We start from the raw sequence: 26,926 nt of genomic DNA, 5'->3' as shown, positions 1-26,926 counted from the left end.
AGAGGCAGGGTACTATGATAGCAAACAACAGAGTACTTAAATGTGAAAGTTAGTGAAAGCTTGTCTGCAGAGGTACTACTTAGGTCAAGACTTGAAGGATGAGAGAGCATCAGTCATACCACAAAACTGGAAGAAGAACATTCTATGTGGTGGCAAGGCTCTAAGGTAGGAAAGAGTTTGGAATTTTCTAGAAAGGATAAGTGCCAGTGTAACTGGAGCATAGTTAAGGAGGGTGGGAATAGTTCAAGATAATGTTGGTCAAATTTTTTGTATCTTATAGGACATTGTAAGGAGTTTGGACTTTTATGTGCAATGAGTAAGTATTTTAAAGGATTTTTAAGAAGCTTAATTTGACTTGGTTTATAGTTTTAAAAGCTCAGAAACACTGCTAGGTGATGAATGGTTATGGTGGGCTGGAGGAGGAAGTAAAGAAGGAAATGGAGAGATCAATTAGAAGACTATTATGATAATCCCAGTGAAAGATTCTGTGCCCTCAACTAGGATGGTGGAAGAGATGGCGAAAAATAACTGGATTGAAGGCATGCTTTGGAGGTATAATCTATGACTCACTGAAGGATCGGGTATGGTTATGAAGGAGAAGAAGAAATCAAGTATGATTTCCAAGTTCCAAGTTTGAGCAACTATGTGGTGGTGGTATCAGATATTGAGATGGTTTAAAAAGTGGCGGGGGTGTGGGGGGAGAGTTTTCAGAGGGCAAGTTAGAGTTCTGCTCTAGATATGTTAAGTCTAAGACAACTGTGAGTCATTCAAGTGGAGAGAGATGTCAAGAAGCTAGCTAGAGAAGACTTCTACTTCCAACCAAAATAAAGTTGGAATCACCAAAATAAACTAACAAAATGTATAAAAGAATTGTTTTCAAGACACTTGATATATGGCAACAAAGGAGAGTGACCCCCTGAGGTACAGGGAACAAATGAGGTGAGCCTTAAGATGATCTTATTTAAATCCCTGAGAGAGTTCCCACAGGGTGGCACAGGGAACAGACACGTGGTAAAAGCCCCAAGTTGAGGAGATGGAGCTGAGAGTGTAGGGGGATCAAGAAGGCTTGAGTTCACAGGACAAAAAAACTGGAGAAGAGAGAGCTGCATTGAAAAAAAAAAAGTCTGGAATTCTGCAGAGAACCTCACTCAAGTATTTAGTAGAGGACTGGTCATCATAATGATTTGAGTAAACTACCTGAGGGACTGAGAAAGAACCATCTGAAAGGATGAGTGGGAAAAGAACTTGGAGCTTACATGGGCTGAAATAATCCCATTCATCCTAGGAAGACTGGAAAATCTCATGAGTTATGGGGCATTGAGTGAATATTCAGAATTATCTAGCATCAATAATGGTAATCGCCCTGGACTAAACACTGCTCTGATTCCACCAAATGAATCTTCAAAGAAGACCTGAAAGGATCAAGTTGTTTCCAAGTAACTTAACTGCATCCCAGAACAAAGCCCAAAAATATTTACAGGGAAAAAAAAATATCCAGCACAAATAAGGTAAACTTCACAATGCCTGGCATCAAATAAAAAATTACCAGGAATGCAAAGTAGCAGGAAAATGTGACCCATTTTAAGGAAAAAAAATGGATCAAAATAAATCAACTGAAACTGACCCAGGAATGACACAGATGTTAGAATTAGGAGTCAATAATATTACAACAGTTATTATATAATTGTTTTCCATATTTTTAAAAACTCAAGGAGAAACATGGAAGATACAGAAAAGATAAAATAAAAATTTTAGAGATGAAAACTACAATGTCTGAGATGAAAAGTACACTGAATTGTATGAACAGCAGATTAGCCATTGCAGAAGAAAATAGAGGACTCAAAGACATGGCAATAGAAATTATCAAAATGAAACAATGAGAAAAAGAATTTAAAAATAAATAGAGCTTCACTGAGCTCATTCTAAATTCATATGGAAATACAGAGAACTAGAATACCCAAAATAACTTTAAAAAAAGAAGAGTGGCACTACTTGTTTTCAAGATGGATATAAGCTACATTAATGAAAGCAGTGTGGTATTGGCACAGAAATACACAAATAGATCAATGGAAAAGAACAGATTCCAGAAATAGACCTACACACATACAGACAATTAGTTTTTTGACAAGGGTGAAAGGCAATTCAGTTGAGAAAAGATAGTCTTTCAAAAAGTGGTTCTGAAACAATTGAATATCCATATGCAGGAACTGGATACCATATGTAGTAAAATGAGCTTTGATCCATAATTTATACCACATAAAAATTCATTCAAAATGAACCCTACACCTAAATGTAGAACATAGAATTATAAGCATTCTGGAAGAAAATATAAAATTGCTGTAACCCTGGTTTAGGCAAATATCTTTTAGATATAACTCCAAAACCATGATATAGAAAATAGATCAGTGAGTTGTACTTTATCCAAATTAAAGATGTCTGCTCTTCATTTCTCCAAAGAAGATATACAGATTGCCAACAAACACATGAAAGGATGCTCAACATCACTAATCATTAGAGAAATGCAAATCAAAACTACAATGAAGTATCACCTCACACCTGTCAGAATGGCCATCATCAAAAAATCTACAAACAATAAATGCTGGAGAGGGTGTGGAAAAAAGGGAACCTTGTTGCAATGTTGGTGGGAATGTAAATTGATACAGCCACTATGGAGAACAGTATGGAGGTTCCTTAAAAAACTAAAAATAGAACTACCGACAGGGGAACCAAGATGGCAGAGTAGAAGAACTTGTTCTCACTCCCTCTTGTGAGAACACAAGAATCACAACTGGCTGCTGGACAATCATCGACAGGAAGACACTGGAACTCACCAAAAAAGATACCCCACATCCAAAGACAAAGGAGAAGCCACAATGAGATGGTAGGAGGGGCGCAATCACAGCAAAATCAAATCCCATAACTGCTGGGTGGGTGACTCACAGACTGGAGAACACTTATACCACAGAAGTTCACCCACTGGAGTGAAGGTTCTGAGCCACACGTCAGGCTTCCCAACCTGGGGGTCCGGCAACGGGAGGAGGAATTCCTAGAGAATCAGACTTTGAAGGCTAGTAGGATTTGATTGCAGGACTTCGACAGGACTGGGGGAAACAGAGACCCCACTCTTGAAGGGCACACACAAAGTAGTGTGGGCAATCAGGATGCAGGGGAAGGAGTAGTGAACCCAGGGGAGACTGAACCAGACCTACTCGCTAGTGTTGGAGGGTCTCCTGCAGAGGCGGGGGGTGGCTGAGGCTCACTGTGGGGACAAGAACACTGGCAGCGGAAGCTCTGGGAAGTGCTCCTTGGTGTAAGCCCTCCCAGAGTCTGCCATTAGCCCCAGCAAAGAGCCCAGGTAGGCTCCAGTGCTGGGTTGCCTCAGGCCAACCAACCAACAGGGAGGGAACCCAGTCCCACCCATCAGCAGTCAAGCAGATTAAAGTTTTACTGAGCTCTGCCCACCAGAGCAACAGCCAGCTCTACCCACCACCAGTCCCTCCCATCAGGAAACCTGCACAAGCCTCTTAGATAGCCTCATCCACCAGAGGGCAGACAGCAGAAGCAAGAAGAACTACAATCCTGCAGCCTGTGGAACAAAAACCACATTCACAGAAAGATAGACAAGATGAAAACGCAGAGGGCTATGTACCAGATGAAGGAACAAGATAAAACCCCAAAAAACAACTAAATGAAGTGGAGATAGGCAACCTTACAGAAAAAGAATTCAGAATAATGATAGTGAAGATGATCCACGACCTCGGAAAAAGAATGGAGGCAAAGATCGAGAAGATGCAAAAAATGTTTAACAAAGACCTAGAGGAATTAAAAACAAACAAAGATAAACAACACAATAACTGAAATGAAAACTACACTAGAAGGAATCAATAGCAGAATAACTGAGGCAGAAGAACGGGTAGCTTTCCTTAAAAAACTAAAAATAGAATTACCATATGATCCAGCAATCCCACTACTGGGCATATACCCAGAGAAAACCACAATTCAAAAAGACACATGCACCCCAATGTTCATGGCAGCACTATTTACAACTGCCAGGTCATGGAAGCAACCTAAATGCCCATCGACAGATGAATGGATAAAGAAGTTGTGGTACATATATACAATGGAATATTACTCAGCCATAAAAAGGAACGAAAGTGGGTCATTTGTTGAGACGTGGATGGATCTAGAGACTGTCATACAGAGTGAAGTAAGTCAGAAAGAGAAAAACAAATATCGTATATTAACACATATATGTGGAACCTAGAAAAATGGTACAGATGAACCAGTTTGCAGGGCAGAAATTGAGACACAGATGTAGAGAACAAACATATGTACACCAAGGGGGGAAAGCCACGGGGGGGTTGGGGGGGGGGTTGTTGTGATGAATTGGGCAATTGAGATTGACATGTATACACTGATGTGTATAAAATTGATGACTAATAAGAACCTGCTGTATAAAAAAAAAAATTAAAAAAAAAAAAAGATTTCCCCCTGAAAACCAACAGGGAGATCATTCAGCATATAAAAGGATTTAAAGGGAAAAACGTCACCCCAGGGGTGCTGTCTCCTCCTCATATGATCAGAAGGACCAGATATATGCACTTGGAGCAGAAATACCAATTGTTTTCCTTCATGCTGTGGACTTGGATAAGAAAAATGTCTCCTCCCCATAATCTCACCATTTACTTTGGCTCCACCTATGTAGCCCTTACAAGAGAATTTGCTAATTTTGTTCTCCAAGACCAGAGGGCCATTGATTTACTTGGGTGGTCGAAGGACACCTACTCTCCTGATGAACATTTCTGGGTGACACTTAATAGGATTCCAGCAGGTCTTGTCTGTAGGAGCGACAGCTCAGGGCCACATGGGCTGCGGACTGCCCAAGGGGACTACATCTCCCAAAGGGCTCCACGGTTGCGCCGACAGGAAGTGGCCGGAGCATCTCCCGCCTCCACGCCGAGGAGACGAGGTTCTATCCCGGGCCTTGGCGCTTCTCTTTCCTTTTGCGACGGCTGCCCCTGCGGAGCGCGGCGGGTCCATGTGCGAAGTGAGCGGCGCTATTCCTGGCCCAGTAGCACCTGAGCCCTGGGTTTGACTGCATCCGCCCTGCAATGGACCCCAACACCATCATCGAGGCCCTGCGGGGCACCATGGACCCAGCCCTGCATGAGGCCGCAGAGCGCCAGGTCAATGAAGCACGCAAGTCTCTGAATTTTGTTTCAACACTGCTTCAGATTACTATGTGGGAACAACTGTATTTACCTGTGAGACAGGCAGGTGTTATCTATTTGAAAAATATGATAACACAGTATTGGCCTGATCGGGAAACGGCACCAGGGGATATATTCCCTTATACTATTCCAGAAGAAGATCAACATTGTATTCGAGAAAATATTGTAGAAGCCATTATCCACTCTCCTGAGCTCATCAGGGTACAGCTTACTACATGCATTCATCATATCATCAAACATGATTATCCAAGTCGCTGGACTGCCATTGTGGACAAAATTGGCTTTTACCTTCAGTCTGATAACAGTGCATGTTGGCTAGGAATTCTTCTTTGCCTCTATCAGCTTGTGAAAAATTATGACTACCTATCTTCCTGCTAAGGAATGTTCCAGCTGTTGCTCCAACCTCTGTCAGAGTGCCAGTTGTAGTTCTGGTAGAAGAAACCAGAGGAACGGAGTCCACTGGTAGCAGCAGTGCAACATTTCCTGCCAGTTCTAAAGGACCGTTTTATCCAGCTTCTTTCTGATCAGTCTGATCAATCTGTCCTCATCCAGAAACAAATTTTCAAGATCTTTTATGCTCTTGTTCAGTATACACTACCACTGGAGCTGATAAACCAACAGAACCTGACAGAATGGATAGAAATTTTAACGACTGTTGTGAACAGGGATGTACCTAATGAAACACTTCAAGTTGAAGAAGATGATAGACCTGAGTTACCATGGTGGAAATGTAAGAAGTGGGCTTTACGTATCTTAGCAAGGCTTTTTGAAAGATATGGAAGCCCTGGCAATGTTTCCAAGGAGTGTAATGAATTTGCTGAAGTATTTCTGAAGGCATTTGCTGTTGATGTCCAACAAGTTTTATTGAATGTGTTATATCAGTACAAGGAGAAGCAATATATGGCTCCTCGAGTTTTACAACAGACATTAAATTATATTAATCAAGGAGTTTCTCATGCTCTCACCTGGAAGAATCTGAAGCCTCATATACAAGGCATTATCCAAGATGTTATTTTTCTATTGATGTGCTATACAGATGCTGATGAGGAACTTTGGCAAGAAGACCCCTATGAATATATACGCATGAAGTTTGATGTGTTTGAGGATTTCATCTCTCCTACCACTGCTGCCCAGACACTTTTGTTTACAGCTTGTAGTAAGAGGAAAGAGGTACTAAAAAAGACTATGGGATTTTGCTACCAGATTCTTACAGAACCAAATGCTGATCCTCGAAAAAAAGATGGAGCCCTGCATATGATTGGCTCTTTAGCTGAAATACTTCTGAAGAAAAAGATCTACAAAGATCAGATGGAATGTATGTTGCAGAATCATGTATTCCCTCTCTTCAGCAGTGAACTAGGCTACATGAGAGCGAGGGCTTGCTGGGTCCTTCACTATTTTTGTGAAGTGAAGTTCAAAAGTGACCAGAACCTGCAAACAGCCCTAGAGCTGACACGAAGATGTCTGATTGATGATAGGGAAATGCCTGTTAAAGTGGAAGCTGCCACTGCACTTCAAGTGCTGATCAGCAATCAAGAGAAAGCTAAGGAATACATCACACCATTCATCAGACCTGTCATGCAGGCTCTTCTTCGTATTATAAGAGAAACAGAAAATGATGATCTTACCAATGTAATTCAGAAAATGATCTGCGAGTATAGTGAAGAAGTTACTCCTATTGCAGTAGAAATGACACAACATTTGGCAATGACATTTAATCAAGTAATCCAGACTGGGCCAGTTGAAGAAGGAGGTGATGCCAAAGCAGCTACTGCTATGGGAATCCTGAATACCATCGACACACTTCTTAGTGTAGTTGAAGATCATAAGGAAATAACCCAGCAGCTTGAAGGAATCTGCTTACAGGTCATTGGAACTGTTTTACAACAGCATGTCTTAGAATTCTACGAGGAGATCTTCTCTTTAGCACATAGTTTGACACGTCAACAAGTGTCTCCACAGATGTGGCAGCTACTACCTCTGGTATTTGAGGTTTTTCAGCAAGATGGCTTTAATTACTTTACAGATACGATGCCTCTGCTTCATAATTATGTAACAGTTGATACAGACACACTTCTGATACCGAGTACCTTGAAATGATATACAGTATGTGCAAAAAGATTCTTACAGGAGTTGCAGGAGAAGATGCAGAATGTCATGCAGCAAAATTGTTAGAGGTCATCATTCTGCAGTGCAAAGGGCGTGGCATTGACCAGTGTATTCCCTTATTTGTGGAAGCAACTTTAGAGAGACTGACAAGAGAGGTGAAGACAAGTGAACTTCGAACAATCTGCCTGCAAGTTGCCATTGCAGCTTTGTATTATAATCCACACCCACTTCTCAACACCTTAGAAAATCTTCGCTTCCCTAATAATATTGAACCAGTTACAAATCATTTTATTACACAGTGGCTTAATGATGTTGATTGTTTCTTGGGGCTTCACGACAGAAAGATGTGTGTTCTGGGCCTATGTACTCTTATTGATATGGAACAAATACCACAAGTTTTAAATCAGGTTTCTGGACAGATTTTGCCGGCTTTTATTCTTTTATTTAATGGAGTAAAAAGAGCATATGCCTGCCATGCAGAACACGAGAATGACAGTGATGATGATGATGATGAAGCTGAAGACGATGATGAATCGGAGGAACTGGGGAGTGACGAAGATGATATTGATGAAGATGGACAAGAATATTTGGAGATCCTGGCTAAGCAAGCGGGCTAAGATGGAGATGATGAAGACTGGGAAGAAGATGATGCTCAAGAAACTGCCCTGGAAGGCTATTCCACGATCACTGATGATGAAGATAACCCTGTTGATGGGTATCAGATATTTAAAGCTATATTTCAAACTATACAAAATCGTAATCCCATGTGGTATCAGGCTCTGACTCATGGTCTTAATGAAGAACAAAGAAAACAGTTACAGGATATAGCAACTCTAGCTGATCAAAGAAGAGCAGCCCATGAATCCAAAATGATTGAGAAGCATGGAGGATACAAATTCAGTGCTCCAGTTGTGCCAAGTTCTTTCAATTTTGGAGGCCCGGCACCAGGGATGAATTGAGTTACCACTTTCCTGCAGTGTGATTGTAGTGAAGAGCTTGTGTTCCTCCTAGTAGCGGTTTCAGAACTGGTTCATGTTATCCACTCTAAACTAACTGATCAATAGATGGACCAAAAAAAACCCAGGAGGTGGGACCTGATCATGCAACTTGGCACTGAAAATGAATCCAGAAGGATTTTGGCGGGGGAGGGAGGTAACTTGGGGGGCAGGGAGTATTTTCTTTATTTTTTGAAGAAAGTAAGATTCTGACTGAAAGTTCAAGTGACACTGTGGAAATCTGCAACAAGAGGGGATGTCATGAAGGCAGCTTTTCTTTTTCCAAGGAAAAAATAGGCATGGGCTACAGGACTATTTAAAATGTCTCATTTACAGTATAAGCTCAGAGGTAGATGTAATTTTTACACCTATGAGTATTTGTCCGATTTCTGTCTCTTCCTCACCATTGGGTATCTATTCTTTATATGTAAATAAGATAAGGTAATCGATAGCCTTATTCAATCTTCGTCATTTTCATCATCAAAGATTGTTCCTATGTAGATTATTGGACATTTATTGTAGTACTACATAACTGATTAAAAGAAATCTGTAAATGAATTAGCACTTTCATATTGAAACAAGCCTGTTAGCCTATGTATAAAATAGCAAAATGTTTGCTGTTTATAAAAAGATGGGATGTAATGGGGTGGGGGGCAGGGGTAATTTCAAGTTATTAATTTAAAAATGAACTAGCAATTTTGTACCTGGTGACTTTGTGGTGCACTCACCTCTGATAGTGACTTGAATTCGGTATGTTAAAAGGGGTTGATATTTCATTGCTGCTAAAAATGGCAACTCCCTCTGTGTCCTGTTTTTTCTTAAAGCTCTCAGTGTACAAGTGGATATTTGGATAGAAGACCTTACTGTAACAAATAGGAAAGATGGTATTTGAAGCATGTAAATTGGATATAAAATTCTACTCCTAAAGAGTTGATAAAAGAGTATGGCTAAACATCTATATATGCAATCTATTAAAAGAACTTAATTCTGAAAAAAAAAAAAAAGAACTACCATACAATCCAGCAATCCCACTACTGGGCATATACTCTGAGAAAACCATAATTCAAAAAGAGTCATGTACCATGATGTTCATTGCAGCTCTATTTACAATAGCCAGGACATGGAAGCAACCTAAGTGTCCATCGACAGGTGAATGGATAAAGAAGATGTGGTACATATAGACAATGGAATATTACTCAGCCATAAAAAGAAACGAAATTGAGTTATTTGTAGTGAGGTGGATAGACCTAGAGTCTGTCATACAGAGTGAAGTTAAGTCAGAAAGAGAAAAACAAATACAATACGCTAACACATATGTATGGAATCTAGAAAAAAAAAAAAAAGGTTCTGAAGAACCCAGGGGCAGGACAGGAATAAAGGTGCAGACATAGAGAATGGACTTGAGGACACGGGGAGTGGGAAGTGTGAGCTGAGATGAAGTGAGAGAGTGGCATGGACATATATACACTACCAAATGTAAAATAGATAGCTAGTGGGAAGCAGGCGCATAGCACAGGGAGATCAGCTCGGTGCTTTGTGACCACCTAGAGGGGTGGGATGGGGAGGGTGGGAGGGAGACGCAAGAGGGAGGAGATACGGGGATATGTGTATATGTATAACTGATTCACTTTGTTATAAAGCAGAAACTAACACACCATTGTAAAGTAATTATACTCCAATAAAGATGTTAAAAAAAAGAAAAAGAAAAAAAGATGTCTGCTCTTTGAAAGGCCCTGAGGAGAGAATGAAGACAAGCCATAGACTGGGAGAAAATATTTGCAAATCATATATCTTGCTAAAGAAATTGTATCTAGAAAAAAATGTATATTTAGATATAAATATATCCTAGAAAAAGAATATATTTATTCTCAAAACTCAATAATAAAACAAACAACCCAACTAAAAAATGGGCAAAAGATTTGAACAGATACTTCACCAAAAATGATATACATATAGCAAATAAGCACTGAAAAGACACTCAACATCATGTATTGCTAGGGATATAATAGTACACAGCTATTAAAATTAAAATACTGAGCATGCCAAGGGTTGACGAGGATGAGGAATAACTAGAGCTCTCATACACTGGTGGTGGGAATAACAACAGTACAACCACATTAGAAAACAGGTTGGCAGCTTCCTAGAAATTTAAACATATGCCTACCATATGATTCAGCAATTCCATTCCTAGGTATTTACCCAAGATAAATTAAAACACATGTCCATACAAAGGCTTATGCAAATGTTCATAGCAGCCTTATTTGTCATAGCCAAAAACTGGAAAGAACTCAAATGCTCATCAGTGAGTGAATGGATAAATGCATTGTGATATATTCATATGATACAACTATTCAGCAAGAAAAAGGAATGAACTATTGATAAACACGACAACATGGACGAATCACAGAATAATTAGGATGAGTGAAAAAGGCCAGACAAAAAAAAGATGAAAAAACTTTTTGCAAATGGCTGTTTAAATTAACCTTGTCTATCTTTATGTTGTCATATTAAAACTAGAGCCCTGAAACCCTTTAAATACTATAGGAAGATTCCGTACATTATATTAAATCATTCCATTTATATAAAATTCTACAATATGTAAACCAATGCCTAGTGACAGAAAGCAGATTTTCGGTTGCCTGGGGACCAGTTAGGGGGTGGGGAAAATTGGAGGAATTAGAAAAGGCTTGAGGAAACTTTTGGGATGGTCACTACGTTCACCATTTTGTTTGTGGTAATCATTTCTTGGGCAAATATGTATGTCAAAACTTACCAAATGCTTCATTTTAAATATGTGCAGTTTACTGTATGTCAAGTTATTCCTCAATTAAGCTGTTAGAAAAAAGAGGAGAAGTAGGAGAAGGAGAAGAGAAAAAGGAGAAAATAGATACATGAGCTTAGAGAAGTGGCGTTTGCTAGAGAGAGAAGTTTTGGAAGTCATCAGCGTGTAAATGGTACTTCAGACCCTGGGAATGAATGAAATCACTTAGGGAGAGATTAGTCAGAAAAGAGAAGGGGACCTAGGATGCTGTCCTAAGAAACACCAAAATTTAGAAGTTTAGGATGAAGAGGATCATGACACAGTCTTCGGTTTTCTTAAATTGTTTAAATCCAACCCATATCAACTTTAAAGCATCTGATCATCATTTTATTCACTATAGGCTGAACCAATAGGAATGCAGACCCATTTAAGATAGCTTGTAACTTAACAATTATTGTGTCTTTTTTACTTGCTCCTATTCATTAGTCCATAGCACTTAACATGATCATTGTTGATCTTAATTGACAGAAGTCATCTTTTGTTTTTTCCTTAATGCTATTATTTTTAAGGTTTTATTCAAAATTATTATAGTGAAAATATTTCTTATATTTCTATGAAATATGCCAGCATATTTTAAAGATATAATGCATTCTAACTTATTTAATGTTCAACTAACAACATTATACTTGGCATGTGTCATCAACAGCATACAGAACATAAAGGTATTCACAGAAATGAAAATGCGAACATTGTCATTTTTTTTTAAATAAATTTATTTATTTGTTTGTTTTTACCCTTGGCAGTGTCAGGTCTCTATTGCTGTGCGTGGGCTTTCTCTAGTTGCAGCGAGCGGGGGCTACTCTTCCTTGAGGTGCGCGGGCTTCTCATTGTCGTGGCTTCTCTTTTTGCAGAGCATAGGCTCTAGGCGCACAGGCTTCAGTAGTTGTGGCTCGTGGGCTCTAGAGCACAGGCTCAGTAGCTGTGGTGTACGGGCTTAGCCGGTCCGTGGCATGTGGGATCTTCCCAGGGCAGGGATCGAACCTGTGTCCCCAGCACCAGCAGGCAGACTCTTAACCACTGCACCACCAGGGAAGCCCAACATTGTCATTTTAATTGATATTTATGAGATATGTGTCAGTGTATCCTAAATTAAGTTGATTAGAGTTTAAAAGTATGTAAATTTTGTGTTTCAGCTTAATTATTTCAAGTGACTAAATTAACCTTATCCATTTGTTTATTTCTATTTTGTTATTTTAAAGCTAAAGCCCTGAAACCTTCTAAATACTCCAGGAGCTTTTTAAGTTCTCATATTTATATCAGAAATGGAGTTTTAGTTTCAAAAACCAAAAAATCCAATGCATCTCTTCCCTCAGTCTTCTCTCCATCTCAAACTATTCACTCTGCTTCTTCCCGCCTATTACCAAATATTTCCATCAGTGTTGTTTACGCTCGCTGGCTCCACTTCCCATCCTTCTCAGCCAATCAGTCTTCTCAAAATGCTCTCTCAAAGTCCACCATGAAATCACGGTCCCCAGCATCCGGGAGCACTCTTCTAGTCTCCTGTTACTTGAGCTCACTGCAACATTTGACACTACAGACGGCTCCATTCTTTTCACAACTCCCATTTTGTTTGTTTGTTTGTTTGTTTTTTGCTTCTGGGATCCTACCTCCTCTTACTTTGCTGGCTTATCCTTTTCAGTTCCTGAGTTTTTCATTCTCAGCTTAAATTTTGAATTTGCATGCTTCTATTTTCTACCCTTTTCATTCTCTTCCCTCTTCTTGGACAATCCTAGCCCCATCCATCCATGTTTTTCCCTTCAGCCTCCTAAATTATTTGCATTTTCATTTGTTCTCTCTCTTGGAGCCAAAACACCCTTGCCTACTTTAGTTTCTCGGGTAGCTCACACTGGACCTGAAAGACTCAGGTCGAGAAAATACGTAATTCTTAATGGCTTAGAAGCCATATCTGTTCAACAATAAGCAAGCCTGTTAGCAGAGAATAAACCTTACCGTAACTATGTTGCAATACTGTTTAAAGTGACAACTAGACAATCAGCTCCAATTCTCAACAGAATTACTTGAGGGGTAGTTTTTGGACAAATAAACAAACAAAAACAAATATAAACTTGTGGTTGTCAGTTACTGAGCAGTATATAAAAGTTGTAGGAAAAGGCACTAGAAAGTAAAATCTAAGAAAGGTTATGAACTTCCCACTTGGCCCAGAGCCAGGGCTCATTCTACATGAATTTCATCAACATCCTGTCTAGTTGAAAGTAAACAAAAGTAAATTAAGGTATAATTTGCAACCAGAGGATACAGCATTGTGCTGAAGCCTAGAGAAGCTCTGTTCCTAGTGTTTGTGACTCCTCACTGTTCTAGATAAAGCAACTTAAGTGCTACACTTACAGTATAAACCTCTTTGGACCAAACCCAAAATATATGTACAGTGAGGTCCATTTTAGTGTTTAGGGAACCCAGAGGATTTGGAAAGGCTTTATTCTTGTAGGTGCCACTAATGGAAGAATTTGTCTTATTGTCACAAAAGCAAATTTCTCTTCATTTCTAAATCAAATTATTCACTGAAGGAATTCTTCATCAAAATCACAGTTTATGAGGAATAGAGTGTATATAATTTGTACCCATGTGTTCTATAATCATAGAAAATTAACCTGTATAATCAACTATCTTTTCATTTCTTAGAAATACTTTCTTTGCGTTTTCTAAATAAAATCTGTGTTTGTAGCTGTTATTATCTGAAGTTTAATATGGACCTCAATCTTTTAATGTTCGTCAAAATATTCCATGTGTGCATTTGGTAAAGAAAAAAGGGGCAGGTGTGTGTGTGTGTGTGGAGAGAGAGAGAGAGAGAGAATATAAAAGAGAGAATGGGATTAAGAGATGATACAGAAATTAAACATTTATTCAAATTAATTTGTACATAAGATAAATGATGCGTGGGTCATAAAATATTAGAAGTTTTACTACACATAAGATTTTAGTTATGAATTTTTTAAATGCTTATTTTAAAGATGTCTACATTCACATGTAAAATCATTTGCATATCGCTCAGTAACATGCCTGTTTTTCTTATTTTTTTACTTTTGTGATCATTTTTATACCTGCATCACATGAAAACAGCTAGTGAGCTGTCCACATGAAATTATTTTTAAAACTATTTCTCTCTCAATAGTTCCTCTTACTTATAAAGTAGCAGAAAACATCAGTGCATATGTACAGTTACAAGAAAGACATTCTGTTTATTATTCTTTGATGAAGCTTTACTAGAAATGGGTTATATTCATGTAGTTTGAAGGTGAGAACAGAAAATTATAAATCTTAGAGAGACTGCAAGTATGGAGCTGGCATGTCAATGACATTTATAAAGAACATTATCTTAAACATTAATAAGTTTCGGAGCATACTGCTTGGCAGACACATCTATAACACAGGGAAGAGCCCACGAAGGCTTTTATTTCAATTACTGTGACGATTCTCCAGGGTGACTCTCGGTGTCCAGGATGAAAGGCCATTGTAGTTAGTCAATACATTTTCTACTACTGATTTTCTCCACTAATAAGATTGAAGTACATTATTTAATTGTTTTAGGTTTCAAGATCTTAAAAAGGGTAAAGATGTTAGACTTTACAATTAAGCAAAACCCTAAGGTACTGGAGAGGGGTGTGTCCCCTCTGTAGAAACCTGTCTTGTCAGGAGTTATTGAGCTGATGACTAATTATCTAGACTGACTTCTACCAGAAGGCAACTGACCGTTGCACATTAATACTGAAAGTAAGCTTCTCAGCTAATCAACAGATGGAAACTTCCCACAGGATTCTAAGAGCAAGGGCTTTCAGCATGTTTTGATTATTCAAGAAGTCTATTCATTAATTTTGAAAAGGACACTGCAACGCCACCCCCTACCCCCAATTTTTTTTCAGAAGAGTTAACTTAAAGCAACAGAAAGTAAAATGTTGATCCTGAGATCACAGGAACAGCAGTATCTGACCTACTGCTCTTTAACATACTGTTGATTTTCTTCAAAAAGGATAGTAAGAAGGATATTTGCCTTTGCTTATTTATGTATTTCTTTTACACTCTGCCAGTTCACATGATCAAAGACTTCCGTCCTAAACAAGTGATTGCCAAAGCCCAGGATTATAGGGAAAGAAAACAATTCATTGCTCGTGTGTTAGAAACTCAGAATTCTCACACTGCATTAGTCTATCACCCCCCTACTTCTCCTCTGTACAGTAAGTCCATTTTTTGAGAAAAGGAAAGAGTTTGGTTTTGTAAATATGTTGATGGGGAGGAAACTACTCAAAGAAAAGCTAAAGCTCAGAAAAAAACTCTTAAGATTTCTTTTTCCCAACCTCAGGGTTTAAACCTCTCTTTCTCCTCTCGAAAAATAATTTTTGAATAAATTTTAAATTGTCCAAAATGGTTTATGTATCTGTCCAGTTTTTTATTGTACTAGGATAACTTTCAATGTTCTTCCTAAGTTTTACCATTGATATTCATCTTTCAAACAGTAGTAAACTAGTACCAGATAAAAATTGTCACTCACCATCTGTCTCTACAAGGATTAGGTCACTAGTCACCGCAGTTGCTGACCTTCAATACACCCTGAAAGGAATTCAGGGCAGAGATCAGGAATGAGGCCCTCTGTGTTCTGGGAAAACCTGGCACAGCAGACCTTCAGATAGTGGATATTTTCGGGAGAAGATTTTATGAGCGCAAGTTCTTGCATCTTCTCATATCTAGAAAAGCACTGAAATCATTAACGGAGACATCTGCTCCTCATGACTAGCAGCCGCCTTCTTGTGACGAGCAGTGACCTTCTGCCAAAATGTGTGCTTGATTGAAAGTATCCCCCTCACCAAAGTCATATATATACTGACCCCCCCCCCCTTACCTCTTCAGAGCAGTTCCTCAGAGCTATCTGAGAGGCTGTGCCCAGGCTATCACCCTCATTTTGTCCCAAATGAAACTTAACTCACAACTCTCATGTTGTGTAATTATTTTCAGTCCACACTAGAAACCCTGTAAAGATAGAAGTAGTAACACACATACTGTAGCAAAACCATTTGTATCTTCTAAAATCAATCACTATGAAAAAAATAATAAAATAAAATAAAATACCACTATAAAATCTTTACCTTGGGGACTTCCCCGGTGGCACAGCGGTAAAGAATCCGCCTGCCAATGCAGGGGACACGGGTTCAAGCCCTGGCCCGGGAAGATCCCACATGCCACGGAGCAACTAACCCCGTGTGCCACAACTACTGAGCCCGTGCGCCACAACAACTGAGCCCACGTGCCACAACTACTGAAGCTCATGCGCCTAGAGCCCATGCTCTGCAACAAGCGAAGCCACTGCAATGAGAAGCCCGTGCACCGCAACAAAGAGTAGCCCCCACTCGCCACAACTAGAGAAAGCCTGCACGCAGGAATGAAGACCCAACACAGCCAAATATAAATAAATAAAATAAATAAATTAAAAAAAAAAATCTTTACCTTGCCTTCAGGGATTGTAAGTTTAGAATTAGTATTCTTAAATTATTCTATTTAAAGTGAAGATAAGATGGGTGCCTGAATATTGCCATCCAATGTCAATCGATGAATGTGGTACATAATCCCACCCTTAGAGCTGGTAGAAAATACTGATACTGACCAGGGTTCTTGGCCTTCCTCAATCAATAGAAATTGACTAAAGGCCAGACAAGAAATTCAGGCAAGGCTTTATTGGGACCCCTGCTGCAGCAGGGGGGAGAGAGCACAAACAACAGGTTCCCTTGCTAGCTCACTCCCTGGGGGGTAGGGGTGGGACAAGCTTGTTCCTTATATGGATGAGAGTAGGGGTGAGTCCAGGGGTCGGGCTGGAGGGGTGGCTTAGGTGTTTTGCCCACCCCTTAGGTGGTGTTGTGTGCAGGGGGCATGTGCAGTACCCCGCTTTTGCTCCCGACACCCTCTTTTTGCTCCAGGTTCTTCAGAAGGGGCAGTTGGGTTTTTTGGTCTTTTTGTGTCTTTTGGTCCAGAACTTGCCCCAACTGCATGTGCATGCAGTTATTTTTAGTCCCATACAGTTTCTTTGTATTTTGTTGCTTGAGGAGATGTTTGTCCAAGTGCAAGCATTGCAGCACTGCAGCAATGGGTCCCAAGTCCCAGGCCTGTCTCAATACAACCAGAATAATGAATATAAAAATTCAAGTGACTGAAAGCCATGATAAAGAGGACATATTCTTAGCCTAAAATATGGGTTTTCTGGACATTAACTGTATTGTTAATGATTCAAACCATATATTTTGCCTCTGCCTTCTTGCATTTCTAAGACAATGCTGCTTTATTCTCAGAATGTTTACCACTTCTAACTCTATTGTTTCCCAAAATTTCTGTCAGCAGTCTCCATTGAGTTCTTCTTACGTATATGAAGCACATCACCATTAAATCACTGCTGTCATCCTCTCAGGTATACTGCCCTGGCTCAGGAGTGTTACGGGCCCTAATGAACCACAAAAGCCTAAGCGATCAAGAATTAATTTCATATTGTTTCCTCAGAACCCTTCCAAAAGTGATGGGTAACAGCCTGAAGAGCATCAGGAACTTATTGCATGAAAAACAAGAGTAAAGTACATTGTATAAAACAAGTATCTTTTTCAGGGAATGCAAAACGATTCCAAGTGGTGGGCAAAGACAAGACTTGCGTAGACTGCTGGAACCTCTACCAGACCATCAACACTGAATTCTGAAGGAGAGTAACTGTCTGGGGTAAATCAGCCACCATGAGTCACAGCCTGAAATTAAGTCAGGGTGAGGGTGGGATGGAGAAAGATTTGACTGAAGTTGCTGTAAGCGTATCTAGCAGAAGCAAGTGCAGCTGGATCTCACATTAGCAATCATTTTATTTCCCTTTTAGTCAACTTTTAGCCCTCTGGCTCCCCTTTCCACATCCTGCTCAACAATCATCCTGCACACACTTCCCTAGATAATCAACACTTACAACCTGTTGACAGAAAAAAAAAAAAGCACAACATGAGAGTTGCGAGTTAAGTTTTATTGGGGGAAAAATGAGGACTATAGCCCAGGAGACAGCGTCTCAGGTAGCTCTGAGGAGCCTCTCTGAAGAGGTGAGGAAGGAGGTTAGTGTTATATACATGTGATCTCGGTGAAGGAAGATACATTCCATCAAGGACACATTTTGGCAGAAGGTCACCACTAGTCACAAGGAGGTTACTGCTAGTCATGAAGAGTGGACGTCTCCATTAATGAACTTTAGTGCTTTTCTAGTTATGAACATTGAGGTGCATGTATCTTTTTGAATTAACAAAAATGTAAATAGTACTTACTGTACAACATGCACTGTTCTAAACACTTCATAAATGATCTCATTTAACAACCCAATGTGGTAGAAATCATTATTTTACGGACGAGGAAACTAAGGCAGATGGCTAGTAAGTAATTTGCCTAAAATCACATAACCAGTTAGCAGTGGTTTAGGAATTTAAATGTAGCAATTGGGCTCCAGAGTCTATACAGCAGTTTGTCAGCCATTTGAGTTTGCTCTTCTATAAAATATACCCATAACCTGAATAGGTGTTAAGAGAATAAAATATGTGTATATAAAAGCTACACCAATATAAAATATTCCTGTTAGCTTATCATGTCTCTTGAGCCCAGAGAGAATTCTGGATGTTAGAACCAGCAGTGAGAAAGAGCACAGTTACACACTGGAAAAAAAAAATCATCTCTAGTTGAGAAAAAATGAAATTCTGGTGTAATCTCAGGTCCAGTGTCCTCTGGGATAATAGTTGCCAGAGCCAGAACTAGACACTTCAAATTTGCACAAATATAACACAAATTACTGGAAAAGACATGTTGCTAAAAGGCCCAAAACATATCAACACAAAATATAATTTTCTATGTTGGAAGGTCTTTTAAATATGCCCAAATGCTGACTCTCAACTATAATTACAATAAAATAATTTATATCAATAAAAATGTGTAGAATGTATAACAATCAAAGTTAAAAGGAGCTCATTTTCAACACCACTGTCCAATCTCTTCTCAAAGCCTCTGGTTTCATTTGTTAATTGATAAAGCTTACGTTCCATGAGGGCAGAAGAGGGGGGGAAAAGCACAAAAGACCTGAAGGTCAATGGAGGCGACTCCCTGAAGAAGGAGGACTACACGTCTCTCTCATCTATGTTGCCTTTTCGTGAAAAAGAAGGTTTAAGGAGCCCTGAATAATCTAACATTTACAACGTAGGAGAAAACTCTTTCCAACATTGAAACTTGGAGCATTTTTAGATGATCATTAAACAGCTATGTACTCTGTCTTTGCCAAAAGAAGACTAAGAAAAGTCTTAGTCATGATATTGATTCTGCCCCAAGTTTAAAACTCCTGAGGGGAAATTTTTTTAAATAAAGAGGATGTCTGCTGCACAACAGGAACTATATCTTTTTGGAATCATTCATCTAATTAAGTTTTCTATGCATTTTGGGCTTAAAGATAGACTTTTAGAATGAAACAAAAAGAAAGTCTTCTAAAAACCAAGGAATCAGTAAAACTTCAGTTATATTTTCTAGGCATCATTTGGCTTTTCAAATCCTGATAAACTTCCCTCGAAAAATAAAGCATTTCCTCCTGTCTAGACAACATAGCCTGCTTCCTTTTCAGATAGGGCACTTGGGACCCCGGGCTCTGCCTCTTTTCACTCACACCATCTATGATTCCACATAAACCAGGGCTGTGTGGCCCTTCCATACTCCAAATAGGAAACCCTGCAAGGTGCTATCATTCTTGGGCCACTGCCTTCACCAAATTCTGTCTTGAAAAGCATTTGTTCCTGTTTTCTTGTGTTTTTTTCACTTACCTTGTGAGGTCTCAACCCCGTGACATCTGACAGCGGCTTTGGGTGTAGGCAAACTCAAAAAGAGAAAGCAGCAAGCCGTGGTTAGGGAGGTGAGTTTCTGTGAGGCAGACAAGTTGAGTAATCTAACACAGAACATGTTAAGTTCAGGTCAGCCTTGAATACTAAATCTGAGACGTCAGTGGTAGTGGTAGTGTGACAGCAGGCAGCTAAATGTTTCCACTATATCCACAGATGGAGTAGTGAAACGCTTCGACTGCTGAATTTTCTTTAACTACAGAATTCTGCCTTTTAAAAATATTGCTTCCAACTTACAAAGATTCTTATAAGACTGCATTTTTGGGAAAGGGGAGCCTTCTTCCTTTAAGGTATATTTTTCAGGAACCTCTATATGCATCCCAATGCATTGCTGTTGTACCTTGTAAGTATCTCCAGGAAAGTATCCAGCCTGTATTTCTTGGCATTCCTCACAATACTAGCACAATGTGTTCCTAGCAGTTGAAGGTATGCATACATATATCATTGGCTTGTCTGTTCACCCATTCATCCATTTATTCATTTACCTAATATATTAGACATATATTGAGCTTCTCTTCTTTACACCTTGAGGATAAAACCACAAATAAGACATAGCCCCTGTCCTCAATGAATTCATAAGCCTAGTTGGGAAAAGAAAACTGAGTAAATAACTGTGAATACCATGTGAGAGAGAGGATAATAGGAATTTGTACAGAATACATTGGGCCCCAAAGAGGGAAGTGGGAGCTCTAACTGGGGTGGAAGAACTGATCAAAGGAGATTTTTTAATGGTTGTAAAGAGTATTGCACGGGTATTTTCCATGGAAGGAAATGCATTCCCAGCCAGGGGTCTAGCTTATGCAAAGATCTAGAGACACAAAATAGTACAGCAGCTGGTTGTGATATATTGACGGAAGGTAGAGGACCCTGAGAAGGGATGAGATAGATATTAACAAGATGATTTTTAACGGCAGGAGGCATTTCTCTCACAGAACAAAAATAAATGGCAAGCATATCCATGTAATACTTAGGAAATCTTAGTTAGGTGGGTCACTTTAAAGAAAAATGTTAATGAAATGTATTGAGGAGCTCTCAATAATAGAGCCCATGCCAGAAAAAAATATAGATGCTAATGGATTTTCACAGCAGTGAATGTTCTAAGTGCTACCACATGAAGCAGAAATAGTTTCTTCAAAAGGGATTAGTATTTCATAATCTATTTCCATTTTATTTTCATTTATCATAAAGATTTAGATCTAAGAGAAAATTATAGCATCTATAACAGTGTCTGGCACATAGTAAGCACTCAATAAATATGTGTTGATAGAAGTCCCACATAAGGCTGCATTTGGCAAACAAAGAAATGCTTCGGGTACTGACCCTGGCTCTTCAACCTGTAACTGCTACTGCTTTTTTGATAACTCGAGTTGCATTCACTAGGTCTCTTTTTAGTCCCTACTCCTAACTAAGCTTTCCTCTATCCCACACAGAGCTGGAGCTACTTGAATATGTTGTCACAAGGGGTGTCTGGGCAGATTGGAAGGATGTAGTCATCAAGCTATTGGCCTTGCACCTGCAAACCAAAGGAGCAGAGTTGCAGCTGCCACCATCAGTAGCAATTCAAAATGCACAAATCAAAAAGGTAAAAGCAAGAGCTCCAGGAACTGCCACAATAAAGAAGCAGAGACCCATTTCCTCTGTGTTCTCTCTACTCTCTGCTATTTGGGTGCACATGGTGAGTGGGTGGGGTGGTGATGACAGTAAAGGGAGTGCAGCAGAGAGAAGGAAGTAGTTAATGAACAAGTCTGCTTAACAGAGGGAGTCGAAGGTAGTGGTACAGAATCTCAGACCCAGACCCAGATACCATTTACAGAAACGCCTCTCTAGACTCACTCCTCCACTTAGCTCACCACTTCTCGGGTGCTGCCCGTCACTCCTGCTTCCTTCTGGACCTTTTTAGAATCCCTTTCCTGATACTCCCTTCACTTTCTGTTCTGCAACTACCCCACTTACTCTCTTTTCAGCAAAATGAATCAAAGCACTCAGAAACTATGAGCTGGATAGGTCTTTAGAGACCATCAGACTCAAACCCCTCATTTCACATTTGAATAAACATTAGACAGGAAAAGTCTAGCTTCTCATCCAAAACCCTGTCTCTGGTGTGTAGCAGAGATGAGCTCTGTCTTCTGACAATCTCCCCTTCCCGCCACCCCACACCAAGTCCAAGGCTATTCTACCATATCAGGTTGTCACTGCCCCTAATCAACTGGGTAGCGGATGATTATAGCAGCACATGTTAAACATGGACTCTCTTCTGTCTCATTAACCCTTTTCAATAGATCACCAATTGGTATTGAATCCTTTTTCTCCCATGCTCTGTTCTTTTGTTCCATCTTCATCCTCTCAAACACACTTTTAAGCCCCAGCCTCACCTCTCCTGCCCTTCCATGAATTCATCTATCTCAATTCCACTACAGCGCTCTTTCCTTCTGAACTCATGGCACCTCTCATCTGAACTCTTTATTTTGCAAGCATGTGTATACTTTCTTGATTAAGCTCTTGAACTGCTACTTGACAAGTATCTGTATCTTTTCTTCTTACCTAGAAGATAATCTTCTTGAGTGTAGAAACCACATTTGTTTCTGTATTTACCCATCAACTAGGATTATGCTGTGCACAGGATGCAAATGTGAGAAATATCTGCACAATGAATAGACCCTGGGAACAGAATGGATGCTTTAATAAAAGGAAGGTTGTAATGGAAGATAAACATTTCTTGGCATGAGGCCCGTGAATACCCTGCAAATCTTGCTGTAGGGTGAGCTTCCATATATCAACAAGAAAAGTGGGCCAGGCAAAGGCATGAAGATTCTTTGGTCCTAACTTGCGTTTAAGAATTAGATGAAGAGGGAGGAGAAAGACTTGTCATTCAGTTTATTCAAATTAGAAGAATATGCCTAACTTGCTGATCTTGAAAGCTCTATCCAGGTCTTAAATTCTAAGTGCTACAATCCATGCTGATAGTTGGAATTTGGAACACAGATTTACAGTGTTCTTCAGAGTGTTTTCCTGGAATCACACTGCAAATCTAGCAATTAACTTCACCCTTCAGTCCTTTCCTTGACGAACTTCTGCCTTATTCCTGAGAAAATATGGGAGGACATGATCTCAACTATGGGTTTTCAGTTTGTTTGTTTGCTATATGTCAAGACTGAAGGTCCAAATGCAAATTTATTCCTAGAAATTAATTTGGAACTCCGAATGCTGTTCCCTCATTAACAATATAATACATGAAAAGTAGAGCCTAAAACACAATTAGTTCTATAGTTGAGAAACAGCATAGGTAAAATAAATTTCACTAGTCAGACTGAGGACATATCTACTGACTTTTCAGTTTTATATACAGAAATTTGCATATAAAGTTCTAGAATACCGAATTACAAATAAACACTTGGAACAAAATCGGTTCATACATTAGGGACTGTTTCAGCTACATTTTATCTAGCACACTCAGTGTCTTGAACTTATTCAATTTTCTAAATTGAATATGGTATACATCAGAGTATATCTACAGTCTTTCCTTGGCTGTTCCCATAAGAAGGGACAGAGCTTAGCATCTAATCAATTTTCATTTCTTTGCAAAATCTGCTTATTTCCTTAGGAAGAAATCAACAACCAGATAGCACTTAATACATGTTACTGCTCAGGACAAACTTCACTTCTATACATGAAAATTTTAAACCTTAAAGTGTCCTCTATAATTTAAGCTTTAGTTATTTATGTTCATTTTGAATTCAAGCAAAACTCTCTCACTTAGTTCAGTTCTACTTAAACTAAATTATTTCAACTGAGAAAAAAATAGCAGCATTTTTAATAGTTTAATATCTTGCTCTTACCTAGAATTGTAGCTTATCTAAAAGAAAAACAAAGGGCTGGTATATATCTTACATACCTCTCTATATAAAAGTACAAAAATAAACATTTTATTTTAATTCAACAAACTACTATGCATCAGTTATATGTAGGAACATGTACCACTCTAAAGGCAATCAGTTGAGTTTGAAATAAACCTTCTCTGCTGTCAGTGAACTTTCATCACGTGCTAGGGTATCTCTGATGTCTTTATCCACATTACTCAGATGGAATCTTAGCAAAAACTGGACTCAACTCTTTAGTGCAAAACTTCTAAGAAGCATTATAGTAGCAGCATGGCATAGGAAAAAAGAGCTCAGTGTTTGGAAAGAGACAGCTATGGATTTGAACGCTGGCTCTGCCTCCTAGTAGCTGTGTGATTTGGAGCAAGTTAATTAACCTCTCTAAGCCACAATGTCTTCATCTGTAAAATAATGCCTACTTATGGGACCCACATTCAGCCAGCTCACAGAGGTATTGCCACACTGGTTAATAAAGAGTTGAAGCACCTCCACACATTGATAAATAGCTGCTGCCTCAGTCGCACCAATCCCCACATCCCACTCTACTCCAGGATCCTCTGGACCTCCCCAAATTCAGGAACCAAAGGGTCAATACCTCACCAAGTAGGGAGGCTTCTGGGATTCTACTCTACTCTCAGGGCTATCATTCTGATTGGTCAGTGCACTTGTTCTACTGTCTGTTAAACATAAAATAATAAACTTAAAATGTCTCACACAGATATTCTTAGGATTTAGTGAGGTAGCAATGTGTAGCATTTAGCAGGAATGTGTGTTCTATATTGTAAACTGTCGTCTCTATGCTCAATCTCACAGGGCTGAATGTGTCTGCTGTGGCGTATCAAGAAAATCTCTCGCTTCATAAGATCATAGAAGATTTTACCCCCAGATTATTTCCTCCTTTCTTTGACGGCTGGCAATTCTGACTACATGTCTTTAGTATAAACGTATTTAGCAATCTTAAAATGCAGGGAAAATGAAAGATTTCTAAACTACATCAAAATGAGTTAGCAGACTGATTTTGAATTACAAAATGACTTGATTTTTTTACTTTCATACCAATTCATTAAATTAATGAAAGTCGGTAGGTTGTTTCTATGTTTCGTATAGTTTGTTTGACATTGTATAATCATAAACGCACACAAAATTAAGGAGAGAAAAAAGGTTTGTGATTTCATTTAACTACGTAGTATGAATCCAAATGGTAATTTGTTTCAGGCAAAGAATGATTCAGTTCTCAAAAGAGATCAGAAAATACATTTCTTTTCTCCAACTTTATGATTAAAGAAAATGGCTAATTCAGAAAAACCAAAATCCAAGAACCGTATAAATCTTTGACTTTGAAAGACCAAGTGTATAAGAAAGTAAATAGATGCATTGCAAAGAGGTTTGTTTATTTCCCTGATTTGCTGCTTATCCCTTTTAGTGGGGAACAATAATATGAGTGTACATCCTTATGTATCTCTACCCAAAGCTGACCTGCGTGCATGGATTTGAAGCATTTCTGCTCCTCTCTATTCCTGTTGGCCTGATATGGCATAATTAGCATAGGATATTGGGGCAGAGAGCGGGTAGCTTGCCAATCAGATTTAGTATTGAAACAGTGGGTGTTGCCACTTCTAGCCACTTCTGACAGTACTGTTAGGAATTAAATCATGGCATTAGCTGAGCACTGTTTGGCTGTGGAAACCTAGTAGGTCATCAGTTTATGCCCCCCTCTCCAGACAAGTGGCAAGTGGAGCCATTCTAGCTAATGCCACGAGCTGGAGGCTGTGGCCAGTAGATGAGAGTTTACAGGGTTTTGTTTTTTTTAATTCATCAGGCCATATGCTGCCAGGCTCTCATGCAAATAGATAAAATTACAAATAATAAAAAGGAACCAACTGTTTTAGCGGTTGGCTGTTTTGTGTCACCATTGCTATCGATGTGAGGCTGGTTAATGAAAGAGGAGTCTTGGACTCCCAGTGACATCAACCTAAAGGGACGGATACTTCAAAATCCAAGCTTCATTCAAACCATGTTAAACCTCTGCCCTAGGGTGACTCAGCGCCAGTGTCTATTTGGCTGAAAGCGGGAGAGCCTGGCCTTCCAGCTGGCCTAGAGATTGGGCAAGCTTCTCTAATGCTCCCTGCAGCTGAGGCCCATTGTCCACTGATGTGAGAACAGAGAAAAGGTTAAGTTTCATTTAGGTTGGGTTAAGTTGGGGCTCATGGGTTTATCAGATTCAGGCACACTTAGAATAAGCAGCTTTAGAAAGAAAAAAAGATTAGTCAAGGTAATTTTCTGTTTTAAAATTACAAGAAAAGTAGCGTTTGTAGGCTATATGGAAATCCCTAACTTTTTAATATCAAAGACTGCAAGAAAAATCTCTCCAAGAAGATCTTAAACTCTTCCTCTGAAATGCTTGCATCTAAAATTAAAATGTTGCTAAACTTCTGTATAATTTCTGCTATTTCTATATTCATAATTATTACCAAGTTTGCAGTCTGTACAAGTGGAGAATTTCACACCCTGGAGAGCGTTCACACATTTATTTCCCATTTTAAGGCAGTAAACTCCTAACTAAAAAGTGAAGTAGACTGACTCTGAAGTCATATCTGTAAGTATATATTTTAAATGATTCCATTTTAGAAATGTTGTGCTAACGTTCATTTTCACCTCTATCGGGTCACTTTGAAGCCATAATTTGCACCTTCTTAAAGACTATTCAAAACCAGTTGTACTCAGTTAATATGCAATGTGTTGCAGTTCAAGAATTGTCAAAATAAAAGTATCATGGGAATATATACACATGCATGTGTGATACTGAAAGAAGTTTACGATGACAGCCTCTTGCCCAACTCTTGCTACACAGCAAGGATATTCTGAAGAGTGTTTTGCCCACCGGGGCCAAGGCACAACAAATGTCTTGCAGGCAAGCAAAGGCAAATAATTTTCTTTCCTGTTTTCCTTACCATGTTACCATAACCTGTGTTCCTTAGTGTGTCGCTGGGTTTACTTTTACCTCCTGGAT

The 26,926-nt window shown here is 39.2% G+C and overlaps 1 protein-coding gene across 1 annotated transcript; it reads left to right on the top strand.

Annotated features, from left to right (window-relative positions):
- The first annotated feature begins 5,111 nt into the window (after positions 1-5,111).
- On the top strand, positions 5,112-8,461 carry LOC132368576 (importin-7-like). Its single transcript, XM_059927279.1, is given in 2 exon segments — positions 5,112-7,302; positions 7,305-8,461. Coding segments are annotated over 2 exon segments (3,186 nt in total). The 3' UTR covers positions 8,300-8,461.
- The last annotated feature ends 18,465 nt before the right edge of the window (positions 8,462-26,926 follow it).

This window comes from Balaenoptera ricei, chromosome 7 (assembly GCF_028023285.1).
Source record: "Balaenoptera ricei isolate mBalRic1 chromosome 7, mBalRic1.hap2, whole genome shotgun sequence".
NCBI classification, from domain to species: domain Eukaryota; kingdom Metazoa; phylum Chordata; class Mammalia; order Artiodactyla; family Balaenopteridae; genus Balaenoptera; species Balaenoptera ricei.
Note: the sequence above shows the minus strand (reverse complement) of the source record. Positions and strands in the feature narration are given on the sequence as shown.